Here is a 14,598-nt window from a genome sequence, read left to right as displayed (position 1 = left end):
ATGTCTAAATAGAAAACACTTGGAAATTCTAAATATACCAAAACCTTAACTTTACTTCTTACTCCTCATCATTCTTTACTTTTTCTTCCTTTTCCTCCCTTCTTATCCATTTATCTGCTTTTTCTTTTTCTTTTCCTTTCTTTAAGGTTAGGATTTAAATTTTTTTTCCCTTATTTAAGATTAGGATTTAGGATTTGAAGAAAATGAGGGCATGGCAACAAATTCACATGTAATTTTTTTTTCAATAATTAAAATAAAATAGTATACGGTTTAGGTTCAATTTCTTTTATTGATTTTTAAATAAAAAATAATTATTATGTCTTAATTACTAAAGGTGTTATTAAACCTATGCAACAGTATTGGTATTAGGCAAAGATACTCTTTCTTGAAGTCATTTGTGCTATTCCAAGAACCTGGCAACACCAATCAAGAACATGATGCACCTCAATTACAAAAAATGGGGCTCCCACCTAAAGACGTAAGACCAAACTTGCAGGAACTCAAACTTATAATCATGCAGAAATTAAATGCTATTAATTTGTCTCCATGACAAAAACCTTGGGTTTTTTTTTCTCTTTTTCTTAGAATAAATAGAGGAGCTTGGATGATTCCTTGCAATCTTGGCTTCATGTCTCTTTCTTCTTAGACAAAATAGGGGAGCTCAAATGTTTCCTTGTAAATAACCCCTTTACTAGGTTTGCCTCTTATTGGGCCTTTCTGCTAGTACTTTCCATCATTTAAAAGAAAATTGTAGAAAAATCATTAGTAGTAAAAACTAACAAAGATGATGTTTATCAATGCGGCTCCAAAAATGTCTTTTCACAATAAAAAAATAAATAACATATTAGGAAAAGAAAAAGAGTGGGCTACCAATGACACCATATTAATTTTTTGTGGTGTATTCTGTCCGCTTCTAAGGATGGCAATGAGTGTGGACCCGCATTTTTCACGTGCGTCCCCACTCGATTCGGTGAGACTCGCTTTTTATTTATTTTTGTGAAAAATTGATTTTTTGGAAAAAAAAAAGTTGGAGTCGCCACTTATTTTATTTTTATTTTTGAAGGGAAAATAAAACAAGAAATAAAACCCTAAAAAAATGACTCCATAATTTTTGGAAAAGCGTGTCTTTAAAAAACCCGAGTCTAAGTCCGAGGATCAGGTTACCTATTGGGAAGGTACCTTTGAAAGGTAGCACCCCTCTAAGCCCTATAAAGGTCTCTACTGACTAAGTTAAGGGGAATATGACAATTAATCGGTTAATTATGGATACCTAAGTAGGCTAGGTGATTTCAAAAGATTTGCATGCTAAACAAGATCAAATTGCCATAAAAGAAAGGTTAGGATGCGTACTCGGACCGCTTCTCAAGCGCTATCATAAAACATCAGAGTTCGTATAGAAGTATAACACACAACATGTATTTAATCATAGTGAATCAAGCATACATCTAAACACCTAAGGATTATCAAACATATGCATACTTCACAGTGACATGATTGTTTACAAAATTTAGAAAGTAGGTGATAGGGGGGGGCGTACCTGGATAGCATAGATAACTTACAATGCGCTTCCATAAGACATGAGGGATTAGATAATAATAAAATAAAGAAACCCTAGCATGCTTGTTATCTAATTAGCATAACAAAAATTATCAAAGTATATGAAAACATTAATTATCACACACATCTTGTATACAATTCCTAAAAAAAGATAGGCATAATTTCAACAAGTGACAAAGGTGGCAACAAAAATAATTTTTTGAAAAGATTTTCTTATGTAGGGGTTTCACCAATTCCCCAATTGATATACACGAATTTAGCTCAGAATTATCCCATTTATGTGGGACCACAAGCTTTGATTCGTGTTTTTGTTCAAAACCAAACTTTTTGTTGGAAACCGAGAAAGATGCAAACCGAACAAAATATGGTTGCATATTATTTTTTAAAATAAAAAAAAGATTTCGATCTTGACGACTCTAAATGAGTTTTTGAAATAGACTTTTAAAATGATTTTTTGAGAAAAATATTTTATTTTAAAATAAAAGGAATTAATTTGGAAAAAATAAAATATAAGAAATAAAATAATAAACAAAACAAAAATGAAACCTCAAAGTAAAATTTTTTTTAGTAATTGACAAAAATGATAATGGTGATGGTAGAGGCCAATCTTCATGATTTTCCAATGGCCTCTAAAAATCAAATTTAATAAATATTCACCAAAGCAACAAACCAAACGACTTTAGATCAAATAAAACTAACGAAATATTAATCGGGAATTTATAAGGATCAATCAAATACATAAATTGAGATAAACAATCAAGAACTAATTTAAAATCAACCAAACACCTAAACATGTAATTATAATAATATGAATATAGTAACACAAGCACATAGAATTCTAAAACATATTAACTAATCAAAAACTAGAATCATCAATTTTAGAACGTGAGCAAAATAAACTTAAAAACATAAACTTTATTACATAGGATCAATTAGAATAATAGACTAAAAATTATAAAACACTTGAACTAAATAAAAAGCTGACTCATAAAAAAACTGACTTTTAAAATTAAATCTATTAAAACCGATCTAAGCAAAATTCTAACTTTTCGAACTAAGCAAGGAATCAAATCCAAACTACACAAAGATTCTAATTTTTCAATGTAATATAATGAATCAAAATTAAAATAAAACAAAAAATTCTCACCTTTTAAACCAAAGTAATGAATCAAAACTAAGCAAACAAAAATTTACTTTTCAATCTAATATAAAAAAAATCAAAACTAGATTAAACAAAATTCAAACATTTCAAAATAACACAAAGAATAAAAAATAAATTAAATAAAATTTTAACCTTTCAATCTAGTTCAATGAATAAAAAATTGAATCAAACAAAAATTCTAATTTTTCGAGACAACATAATGAATTAAAATTAAACTAAACAAAACCTAACTTTTGAAACCAAGACAATGAATCAAAATCAAACTAACTACATTCTAACTTTTTCATCCAATTAAGAAAAATCAAAATTAATGTATAAAAATTCTAACTTTCAATCCAATAAAAAATTAAAACTAAAATCCTTAGAAATTCTAACTTACCTTCTCTAGAATTCCTCTATGGTGGTGCGACTGCTAGTGCTCAATGGTGAGTGTGTGGTGGCTGCCTCCTTCCTCTTCCTTCAGACCTCTCTTTGTTCCCAGAAAAATAATCTCACTTCGTGTGGATCTCCCTTGCTAAACTCTAAAAAAAATCCGTCGTGTGTTGATCTCTCCTCGTCAAAGAAAAGTCCCCTGCGTGTTGTGCATGGATCTTTGTGAACATGGCAGCTGGTTTCTTCCCCTATAGACCAGCAACATGGATCTCTCCTTGGTGGACTGACAGCGCGTGTGCTCCAAGTGTGATGGAAAGTGGCAGCCCACTTTGAAGAGAATCTGTGGCTGTTCCTTAGAGAATTAATGATGCAGTCACCCTCTCTTGCCCTCCATGTGCGTGCTCCTCATGCAAAACAAAATAAGATAAAATTAAAATTAAAGGAAAAGATGAGAAATTGATGAAAGTCATGAAATTGGTAATAAAATGAAATATGATTAAAAGAGAATGAAAGAGAAAATCAAATATTAGATTGTACAATTATGTCATTTGATAAAGGGGCTATATGTGTATTTTAAATCTAACAATTCAAACAAATTTTCATTAAGTAAATAAATAAGTAAATAAAAATAAATAAAATGAAATATATAAAGACAATTAAATACATGAATAAGTAAATAATAAAAAGTAAAAGTAAAAATGAATAGACAAAATAAATGTAATTACCAAATACATGCCATAATAATAATAATATTAAAAAATAAATAAATAAAATAAAATAAAATAAACAAATAAAAAAAGAAATGTTGAGCCTCAATGAAATGTCTAAATGGACCTGTTCTGAAAAAGGTGTCTAAGTGACCTAAGTGACATGTGTGTAAATGAGGAGGTGTCTCGGTGCGAGTCAAGGTGAATCTAGGTAGGCCTAGGGTGCCTAAATGGACCTAGGGTGCATAAATGGGCCTAAGTGGACCTAAGATGGTGCTTAATGGGCCAAGTGCATCTCAAAACTATCCTAGAAATGAATGAAAAGCCTAATTCTAAATTAGGGTTGCCAAATGTCACAATAAAGGGTCAGATAATCCCTCGACCGAAGTCTCCGAGGTGACTCAGAAAAAGGTAAGTTGTACGAGTAGTAATGGGCCGCCAAGGAGTTACTATGGAGCATTAAAAATGAATTTAAAGACATGTGCTAAAGGAACAAAATTGAGGGTCTACAATGAGTGGAATGCACTTGCATTTTTCACACTTATATTGAATGTGAGGATAAAATTTGCAGACTCATTATTAACAGTGGTAGCTCTATTAATATGATTTTTAAGTCTGTTGTTGCTGGGACAAAACTGCAATCTAAACCATATCCATGACCATATAAGGTAGCTTTATGTCACAGGATGCTTCAAATGACCCTCCCCAAGGGCTTATATAGGAGGAGAGAAGCTTCTAGAGACCCTTGGAGACATCCACACTTAGCCACTAGTGGGAAGAGTGTGGAAGGTTCTAGAAATGCCTAGAGAAGTCCACACAACTCTACACTATGGTAGAAGGCATGAGAAGGGTCCAAAGCTTTCTAGAGAAATCTAGAAGTCTCTTGAATATTCTAGAATAGTGTAGGACATTCTAGAAGTCTCTTGAATATTCTCGAATAGTGTAGGACATTCTAGAAGTCTCTTGAATATTCTAGAATAGTGTAGGACATTCTAGAATATTCATGAATTGTAAGGAACCCTCCAAGGTTCTAGAAAGTTCCATTGGTGCCTATAAATAGGTGAGGGCCTCATTTGGCCAAGGCACCAAGCAAGTGAGCATCCAAGCACTTGTAAAGGCTTCTTGAGTTAATAGAGCTTCCATTCTTTCAAGAGTTGCCTACCAAGCTTCTTAAGCTTTTGAGTCGCAAGTGTCTTAGCCGAGCAAGCTAAGCATTGGGGAGCAAGGCTGACTTAGAAGATCAAGCGTCTTGGCTTGTCTAAGTGCCGCACGAGCTTAGTGAACGACTAAGTCCGTGACATTTAGGTAGACAATAGTTTATTGTTTGTGTCTAACCAAGTGTTTACTTCACATTAAAATGGGAGACCATTCAAATAGAACTTGGTGTCATGTTCTCCCTAGTGTTGCTCATATTCTCTTAATATTTCTTACACATGGAACACAACCTGTAAGCCAAAAAAAATTTCTCACAAAATTTTATCATGTACAGAACACAACCAAAAAAATTTCTAACAAAAAATTCTCACAAAAATTGCTCATGAATGGAACAGAACTTGTAAGCCAAAAAAATCTCACAAATATTTTCTCACACATGGAACACAACTTATAAGCAAAAAGTTTTCTCACAAAATTTTCTCAACCTATAACCCAAAAAAACTTCTCACGCACGGAACAAACCTAAAAAGTTTCTCACAAAATCTTCTCATGCACAGAGCACAACCTGTAACCCAAAAACATTTCTCACGCATAAACTCAAAACCAACATCAACTTTACAGCTCCAAAAATGTCTCTTACGATGGCCCATTGGTTGGGCTAGGGTTTGAAGAGAACCTCCGGAGACAACCAACCACGGGATGAAACAAATAGGAAAGTTAAAAAAAATAACATAAAAAAATGCCAACCATGGGATGAAGCAAATGAGAAAGTTAAAAAAAATAACAAAAAAAAATTGTTGGCTCTACTTATGAGGACAGATGAGGCTATTTTGAACATTAGTTTGACCCTGAAGCCCAACTTTGGTATTAAGTTTGGGGAGAAGGTCATTTTAACCCAAAACTTGCCAAACGGCCCAACTTTCCGATCTTTAACCAGTTAGCTTATTAGCTAATTGAAAATAATTTCCTCTTCTTTAGATAAAAATGAAAATAAAAACACGCATATAACAATAAAAAAACATAAAATAATTTTTTATTCTTAAAAATAATTAAATAGATATAAAAAATGATTAAAAATAAAGTAATGCATATAAAAATTATTCTTAAAATATATTTAAAAACATAGGTCTTGTTTGGAAACTGTTTTTTAAAATATTTTCTATTATTCAAGACAAAAAATACAGAAAACACATTTGACAATCAAAAACTATTTTCTATTTGATATTATTAAGAATAGAAAATATTATGTTTTTTAGTTGTTTTATGTTGTTTTCACTTATTTTCAAAGGGTTGTTTTAAGAAATAATTATGCAAACATTTAGAATGATTAAAAATAAAACACTAGATATGAAATTATTTTTAAAACATAATTAAAAATATTAAAAATAAATTAAAAGCATTTTGAGTTTTCAAACATATTTTTGTATACAAAATTCAAAGAATAATTATCAAAACATGTTGGTTTTTGACATGTTCTGAACCTAGAGTTTACACGCTTTCTAGTTTTTTCTTTGGGTTTTCTCGGATTTAGCCCTAAGGGTTCTCGGATGTAGCCCTAGGAGCTCTCGGACTCTAGCCCAGCTTTTGGGTTTTTTTTTTTTTTTTTTTTCTGGTGGTTGTGACAATACATCTGTGTTGTGATCTTGGAGTTTTCTTTGGGTCGTCCCACTTTAGGCCCCTTCACGATCATCTTCCCGGAAACTTGATCCTGCACAACACAACCAGAACGGGAGAAATTGACATTACAATTATCATCAACCAATCGACCAACAGAAAGAAGATTTGTGGAGAGCTTAGGAGACACAAAAACATTAGTTAAGGAAGAGGAAAGATCACCAACAGCACTGATAGGCAGAGAACTACCATTAGCAGTGTTAATTTTCAGATTTCCATCATAATTTCTGACATTGGAAAGAGAAATAACAATATTCGTCATATGGTTAGAAGCTCCAGAGTCAAAATACCATGGCTTAGAAGAAATCGTATGATTACCTAAGAGCTCAAAAATAGAAAAAGCAGAAATGATCATTTGTTGTACCATTTCAGGAGTGAGTGTGTTCGGGTTTACTAAGGTTGTAGGAGCAGGAATAAGAACAACCAAAGAGGCAACAAGCAATGCAGTAGAACTAGAGGCACCAGTGGAGGCATGATAAACAGTACCCTGCTTCCTTTCAAGCCGAATGGGACAAGCAGAGATTATATGACCTTGTTTCTTGCAGTAGTTACAGAACTTCTTGGGACAATCCCGGGCAATGTGACCAAAATCTTTACAACTAAAGCACTAGATAGCCTGCATATCTCGACCCTTATTCTGCCCCTGTGCTGCATAAGCTATAGAAACAGGTGCACTAACATTAGCCCAATGTTCCATGGTAGCTTGAATTATGATATACTGCTCCTCACGCAAAAGTTCACTTAAGTAGGCATCCAGAGATGGTACAGGATGACAATTCATCATATTAGAACGTTCAATTTCAAAGTCGGGTCGTAGCTTCATTAAGAATTGATCTCTCTTGTTGGTTGCATGCATTGCTTGGACTGTAGAGAGAGTTGCAGCGGGAACATTAGCATAAACAATGTTGGAATAATCAGTCCAAAGAGTTTGAAAACTAGAAAAATATCCTCAATTGAGAGACTTCCTTGTGTGAAATTAGTCATCTCATACTCTAATTGAAAACGCCTAGTAGAGTTGTCTTGATTGTAAACCGTGTGGAGATAATTCCACATAGCAGCAGCAATTTTAAAAGGCCTCAGATTGAGAACAATGTGAGGTCCAACTGAGCTAAGGATCTAGGTCATAACCCGAGCATCCTTAATTTCCCACTTAGACAAAGCCTCGACATCACAAGGTGTAGGATTACTCCCATCAATATGACCTCATAATTCTTTTCCTTTGACAAATAATTTAAATTGAAACTCCCAAGCACAATAATTTTTACCAGTAAATCTAATAGGAAATGATTCCAACTTATCTGATGACATAATACAACCAAGAAACAAAGGAAATAGCCCACTAGAAAATTGGAATAGAAACGGCCAAGAACCAGGTCGCGATGAACCCGATCAACACTATTTTCGATGCCAAGCGTTTGATTGATAGAAGATCACGAACTCCACTCAGAAGGTGTCGAAACCTTGCTCTGATACCATGTCGAAATACTAAAAAAAAAACTCCATAGAAACCGAGAACTTTGATCAATTTACTATCTTCTGCATCCATATATATATATATCCTATAGACGGAGTCTAAATTCCTTAATTGTATATGGTAACATTAACAAATACATGGTAAGCCAATTTGTCAATCTTTTCCTATATGTACAGCCAATTTGATTCCTAATTTGTATATGGTAACATTAACATTTCCTATATGTACAACCAATTTCATTCCTAATTTGTATATGGTAACATTAACATCCCCCCTCAAATTGATGTTGGTAAGTCAACCAGCAACAATTTGCCAATAAGAAATTGATGTCGTTGTCGAGTCAAAGCTTTGGTGAAGATATCAGCCACTTGGAGATCAGAAGAGATGTGAGGAAGAGATATCACCCGACTTTTCAAGGTGTCTCGAATCGAATGACAATCAACCTCAATGTGCTTGGTACGTTCATGAAAAACAAGATTGGTGGCAATTTGAATAGCACTAGTGTTATCAGCATGAAGAGGTGTAGAAGTAGTATGAGGAAACCCAAGCTCCTCAAGAAGACCGCATAACCATATAATTTCAAAACAAGCAGTAGACATGGCACGATACTCGGCCTCAGTAGAGGATTTAGAAACACGATCTTGTTTCTTACATCTCCAAGAAATTAAGTCATCACCTAAAAACATACACCAACCCGTAGTAGATCGATGTGTATCTGTACACCCACCCCAATCAGCATCACTATAGGCAACAAGTTGAAGAAAGGAGCCGGTAGGAAAGAACAACCCATGAGTAGGTGAACCTCGAAGATAGCGGATGATGCATCGAACTACAGCAAGATGGAGATGCCGAGGAGAAGTCATAAACTGACTAACTTGATGAACAACATAGGAAATATCAGGTCGAGTAGTGGTCAAGTAAATAAGACTCCCAACCAGGCGCCGATAGAGAGTAGGATCATCCAGAAGGTCCCCTTCATCTTTCCTGTATTTGACATTTACCTCTATAGGAGTATCAACAGAAGAAGTGTCCTCCAAACCAGCCAAAGTGATAAGATCTTGAATATACTTATGCTGGTTCACGAAAATACCACTAGCCCAATGATGAACTTCCAATCCTAAGAAGTATGTGAGTTGTCCAAGATCTTTTATATGGAAAGTTGTATGTAACAACTGCTGAAGCTTAGTAATCAAACTATAGTCAATGCCAGTAATGATAATATCATCCACATAAACCAAGAGAAGGACTATACCTGACGCAGACATGTGGAAGAAGAGGGAATGATCATATTGACTTTGGGTAAAGTTGAAAGAAAGAATTGTACTGCGAAACTTCTCAAACCAAGCCCGGGGCGCCTGCTTGAGCCCATACAAAGAACGTTTTAGCTTACAAACATCATGAGGAGAAGAATTAGTCATACCAGAGGGAAGCTTCATGTAAATCTCTTCTTGGAGATCACCATGATGAAAAGCATTCTTCATATCCATCTAATGTAGTTGCCATGACTGTGAAGCGGCAATAGCTAAGATGGTTTGAACCGTGGTCATTTTGGCAACAAAAGCAAATGTCTCCTCATAATCAATCCCATATTCCTGCTTGTTACCCAAAGCTACGAGGCGAGCTTTGTACCGGTCTAAAGAGCCATTAGAACGAAGTTTTACAGAGAAAACCCATTTACTCCCAATAGGTTTGACTATAGGAGGACAAGGAACAATATCCCAAGTATGATTCTCCTCAAGTGCTTGAAGTTCTGCTTGCATTGCATTTTGCCAACACTCATGTTTCATGGCCTGTTTGTAGCAAGAAGGAATAAAAATAGTGGATAAAGTAGCAACAAGAGAGACAGGAGAGAAGAATCCATACCAATCAGGGGGTCGAGAAAGACAAGTAGACAAACGAAGAATGGTAGAAGCAGGAGCAGGTTCAGGCGTCGGGCCAAGATTGGAAGGGGGCATAAAGGAAGTGGAATTTGTCAAATGACAGCTTTGTTGTCCACACTTCTTTCCTTATTTTAGCCCACAATTGTTTCCTTATTTCTCCATTTATTATTCTGTACAATTAGCATATATTATTTGACAGATTATAGTTTACATGTATAGGACTAGAATCATGTAGGAATTTATTTGTTTTCCATGTATAGCGTCCTTGTAAAGTCTATATATAATATAAAAAACTCAAGGTCAAGGTATTCAACCATTCACACAATATTTTGACAAAGAGACCTATAGAAAATAAGTTAAAAATATTTCAGATTTTTAAACAACTTTTATTTTATTAAATATCAAAGAAATTTTTTGCAAAACTGTTTTAATAATTGTTTTTTAAAATATTTCCCAAACATAGTTTATGATTTTTAGCTTGAATTATTTATAAGTATTTTTTTTTTCAAACTTTATTCATCTCTTTAAATTAGTTTAAAATGTATTTTGAAAATATGATTTCTAAAAATAAAAATAAAAACCACAATTTTAAAATATAATTTCTAAATATACCTTAAAATTACATTTCCAAAATATGATTTTTAATAAGACTTTACATAATGCCTAACAAAGATTTCACCCTTAGATTAATTATAAGAATTTGCCTCTAGAACTTGCCTTGGCAAAAAATCTAGTTCAATACAAATCACTTTTTATCCAATAGATAAAAAAACTGAAAGAAAAAAGTGCTAAAAAAAATAATTGAATAGAGCTTACGTGATTATTTATTTATTTATGAATAGTTAATTTGCCCAACAAGAAAGAAATGATCTTGGGTGATTGAAGAAATTGTCAATAATACATGACATAGAGAAATAGGTAAATGAAATTTTGGCCTAAACTCAATAGCAAATACTATGGACCAACATTTTTTCAAGTGTGTTATACTCGATAACAATACTTGTTTTTTATCATGAAAAACTAATTTTTTAAAAAGTTGGAATCACAACTTATTTTAATTTATTTTTTAAGACAAAAAAAAATAAGAAATAAAACCTTTAAGTAACTCATTTTTCAAGGAAAAGCAAAGTTTGTGAAAATTGAGTCTAAGTCCAAATTACTTATTGGAAAGGTACCACGAGGTAGGACTCCTTTAAGCTTTAAAGAGTAAAGGGAATTAAGACAATTGACTAATAAACCATGGATACCAAGACACAATAGTAAAAATAAAACAAGGAAAACAAGGTATGATGATAAAGATCAAAACATAGTATGCAATAATAAAGAAATCAAACAAATCAAGGGAAAAAAGTGTGGTTCAAAAATGTCCAAAAATAGGACAACATGCTTACATAAGAAAAAGAATTGATTAGTTTAAAAGTATGATAAGTGATCTAACACCAAAGTAAATATCAACCAATATGTAAAAGACATATAAAACCAAAATCAAGGATCAAAGATCGCTAAACTAGCATCAAAGTGGATTAACATTCATTAAACATATAAGAAGTGTAGTCTTTCAAGCTTTCTTATAAAATTTTAATTGTTTCCATAGATTGAGATGTAAGTTCTATTATAGGAGCTTAGGATTTAATTTTTTTATCATCTATAGAATGCTACAAGAAAAGAGTTTCTCATGGATGCCAATAAAAATTTGATCTTTTATTGAAGCATCAAGGAGACTATGATTTTGGATCTTGTAGGATGCATCCATCTATCTCTAAGGTTTTCTAAGTTTAACACAGTGGAAAAATACACTATCAAAAAACTATATAATACAAATCTAGAGATCAAGAGACTCATACCTAGATATAAATGTTACTAGGTTAAATCCGTGTGGTGAACAAGTCTATAGTCTGTGGAGGTTTCGTACACCCAAAGTCTTTCGCTTGATGACTTTAACCACGACTTTGGCACTCCAAATGGTAAGTTTTAGAAGAAATGAAGCTTTGGCTCTCTTTTTCTAAAGATGGAAGACGACTAATTAGAAACATCAACCTTTAAAAGGGTATTTACAAGGTTCCCCTATTAAGTTTAATTGACTTGAGCCTATATGGGCTTAAGTCACTTAATTTAGCCCAAATTAGGTCCTAATCAATTAATTAACTACATAGAGTCATCTAATTAATCAATTATCCTAATTCAAAGACCTTATTCACTATCCCCTATGAAAGCTTATGTAATTTCCAAAATGCCCTTTTGCATAAAAGTGAATTAAAACTAATCCAACTCTCTTAAACTGTGTTATCACGATATATAAGCTCATAGAAAGGATCATTAGGACCCATAGGAGTACTGGCTTCTTTAGGATCCAATTCTGAAGTTGATTTTGCATCTCACTACAAAGAATCAATTGTATTCCAACACCTTATGTAAATAACAACAAGACAAAGTTCAAACCCATAACCTACTATCCACTGCATACAAACTCCCTATGAACTAGTGTTCATAATCTAACAAAGTAGTGATATCACATATTAAGATTACTTCTCCAATCTTTGAGTTACAAATCTCACTTATTATGTAATCAACTAACATACTCTAACTTCAAGTAGCATATATCAAATTTCACTAAAGGAATTATTACCACTATGAATTTCATGATCACATGCCTTTTGGATCACCTAAGAGAACACTTTATCTTAAACGTATGAGATATATATCATGATGCCTCTATCAAGAATACTTGTTGCTAGCAATCTCAATCAATAGTGACTCGATCCTTAGGGATATATGCCCACTTTATGACCTCACCTATATATTAAAGTCTCCTATTGATTTTGGCATAGACTTAATATGCTCTCAAAGTTGAGAGTTCATGCAGTATAGTAACTTTTTTAATTATAATAATCAATAGCCTTACATCATAATTTATCGTAAGTCCTATCCAGTGTTCATCACATACACTAGTACATTCACCATGAGAAACTCATTCTGACAGTTAAGACAAGTCATCCCTCCAATTAAGAGGTAGTACGCTATAGTCTATACCGAATTACCAAAATTCATGAACTGATTATGAACAACTTATCTACTTACAAGGAACCTGTGACTTGTATCCTCTATGCACCTCTTAATACACTTAAGTGATGTACAATGTAAGAAATATGGGTTGAATGCTCAAATCAATGTCAATGCATACAAATAATAACAAAGGGGACAATCAATTATGACTTTGTTACATCATTATGTTTTGCTTTTAGGGACTCAATCTCAACATGAATAAGGGTTGCCATTACTAACTTGAATCGAAGTGTTTGTGTTTGCAATTTGTTATTATTTTTTAATCACCTAAAGATTGAATATGGCTTGCCACTACCGACTTGAATTGAAGTGTTTACGGTTGCAATTTGTTGTTGTTTTTTAATCACACCTAAGATTAAGTTTGAGCACACTCATGGTTTCCATTACGGGCTAATTTTGGGTGCACTAATGGTTGCATATACGAGCTGTTTTTGTGTGGTTGTTTCTTGGTACACTCATGGACTACACATGGGCTGAATTTGAGTGCTTCTATGGGTTGTACATGGGATGAATCTAGGTGCATCTACAAGCTACCATATGGTTGAATATTCAGCATATTATCAGGCTTCCATATGGGTTGTATTTGGGTTATGAAGTTGATTGAAAATCAGAATGAATCTTGACTCAAATTATTGAATTCTAGTAGACTAAAATTTTTCAAATTTTAGCTTCAATTGAGGACATCTTTAACAACAAATTTCGAGGCCATTTTTTTTTGCAAAGTTTTGGTTTTTTTATTCAAAAGAAATCTACCAAAAATTTTAACCGTAGGATCCTTAGGACATGGGAACTCTTTTTATGCATATTAATCATACTACATGTGATGAGAAATATTTATTTAAAATATTTTCAAAAATGGTAATTTTGGATTTTCTTATGGAAAATAAATTTTGATAAGGATTATTTCTAATATGATTTATTTAAGATTGGTTGCTGCTATTTTATATTGACATTCATTTTTGGAGTTTTTCGTATTATTTTAGTATAGGTGGTTTTCCAAGCTCTCCCATCCTAAGAAAAGGAAAATAACGCCAAAGGTGATCCTTCAAGCTCTCATACTTTGAGGAAGGAGTATAGTACCAAGTTATTCAGGCTCCTCCCTTAAGAGAAGAAGAATTATGTTTTGATAAAGAAAGATCAAGGATAAGGAACATGACTTGCCTAAAGTAGGCTTGATTCTTATAATACTACAATATCTTGCATTTATATATATATATATATATATATATATATATATAGTTTGAGAGCATTATATTTTTGCTAAATTTATTATCATCTTGCCTTGAATGGTCAATTTTTTTTATTAATGCATGAAATGTTTTCTTTGTTATAGGAATCATGACTTATAACCCTATCACTCTTATTCTCATGGATAATAAATTGACTGAACCTACCTATGTTGATTGGAAAAGAAATATGGACATGGTGCTCACAACAAAACATTTGAAATGGGCGGCTAAAAAGCTTACTCCACTCATTCCTAATGAGTTTTTCATGCAAGAAAAGAAATATGCTCATTTGTAGTGGCAAAGAACATATGAGAAGACCCTTTCT

The 14,598-nt window shown here is 32.9% G+C and overlaps 1 protein-coding gene across 1 annotated transcript; it reads right to left on the bottom strand.

Moving 5' to 3' along the window:
• Positions 1-8,376: 8,376 nt before the first annotated feature.
• LOC109121623 (uncharacterized mitochondrial protein AtMg00810-like) lies at positions 8,377-9,588 on the bottom strand. The gene has a single exon (XM_019216351.1). It carries the CDS (start codon positions 9,586-9,588, stop codon positions 8,377-8,379), a length of 1,212 nt encoding a protein of 403 aa, XP_019071896.1.
• Between the last annotated feature and the right edge of the window lie 5,010 nt (positions 9,589-14,598).

The sequence above is a fragment of the Vitis vinifera genome, chromosome 18 (genome assembly GCF_030704535.1).
Source record: "Vitis vinifera cultivar Pinot Noir 40024 chromosome 18, ASM3070453v1".
In the NCBI taxonomy this organism is placed as follows: Eukaryota; Viridiplantae; Streptophyta; class Magnoliopsida; order Vitales; family Vitaceae; genus Vitis; species Vitis vinifera.
Note: the sequence above shows the minus strand (reverse complement) of the source record. Positions and strands in the feature narration are given on the sequence as shown.

What these genes read in the sequence shown, in the direction of transcription:
- LOC109121623 (XM_019216351.1), bottom strand. Translation starts at nt 9,588, where the DNA reads ATGGATATGAAGAATGCTTTTCATCATGGTGATCTCCAAGAAGAGATT.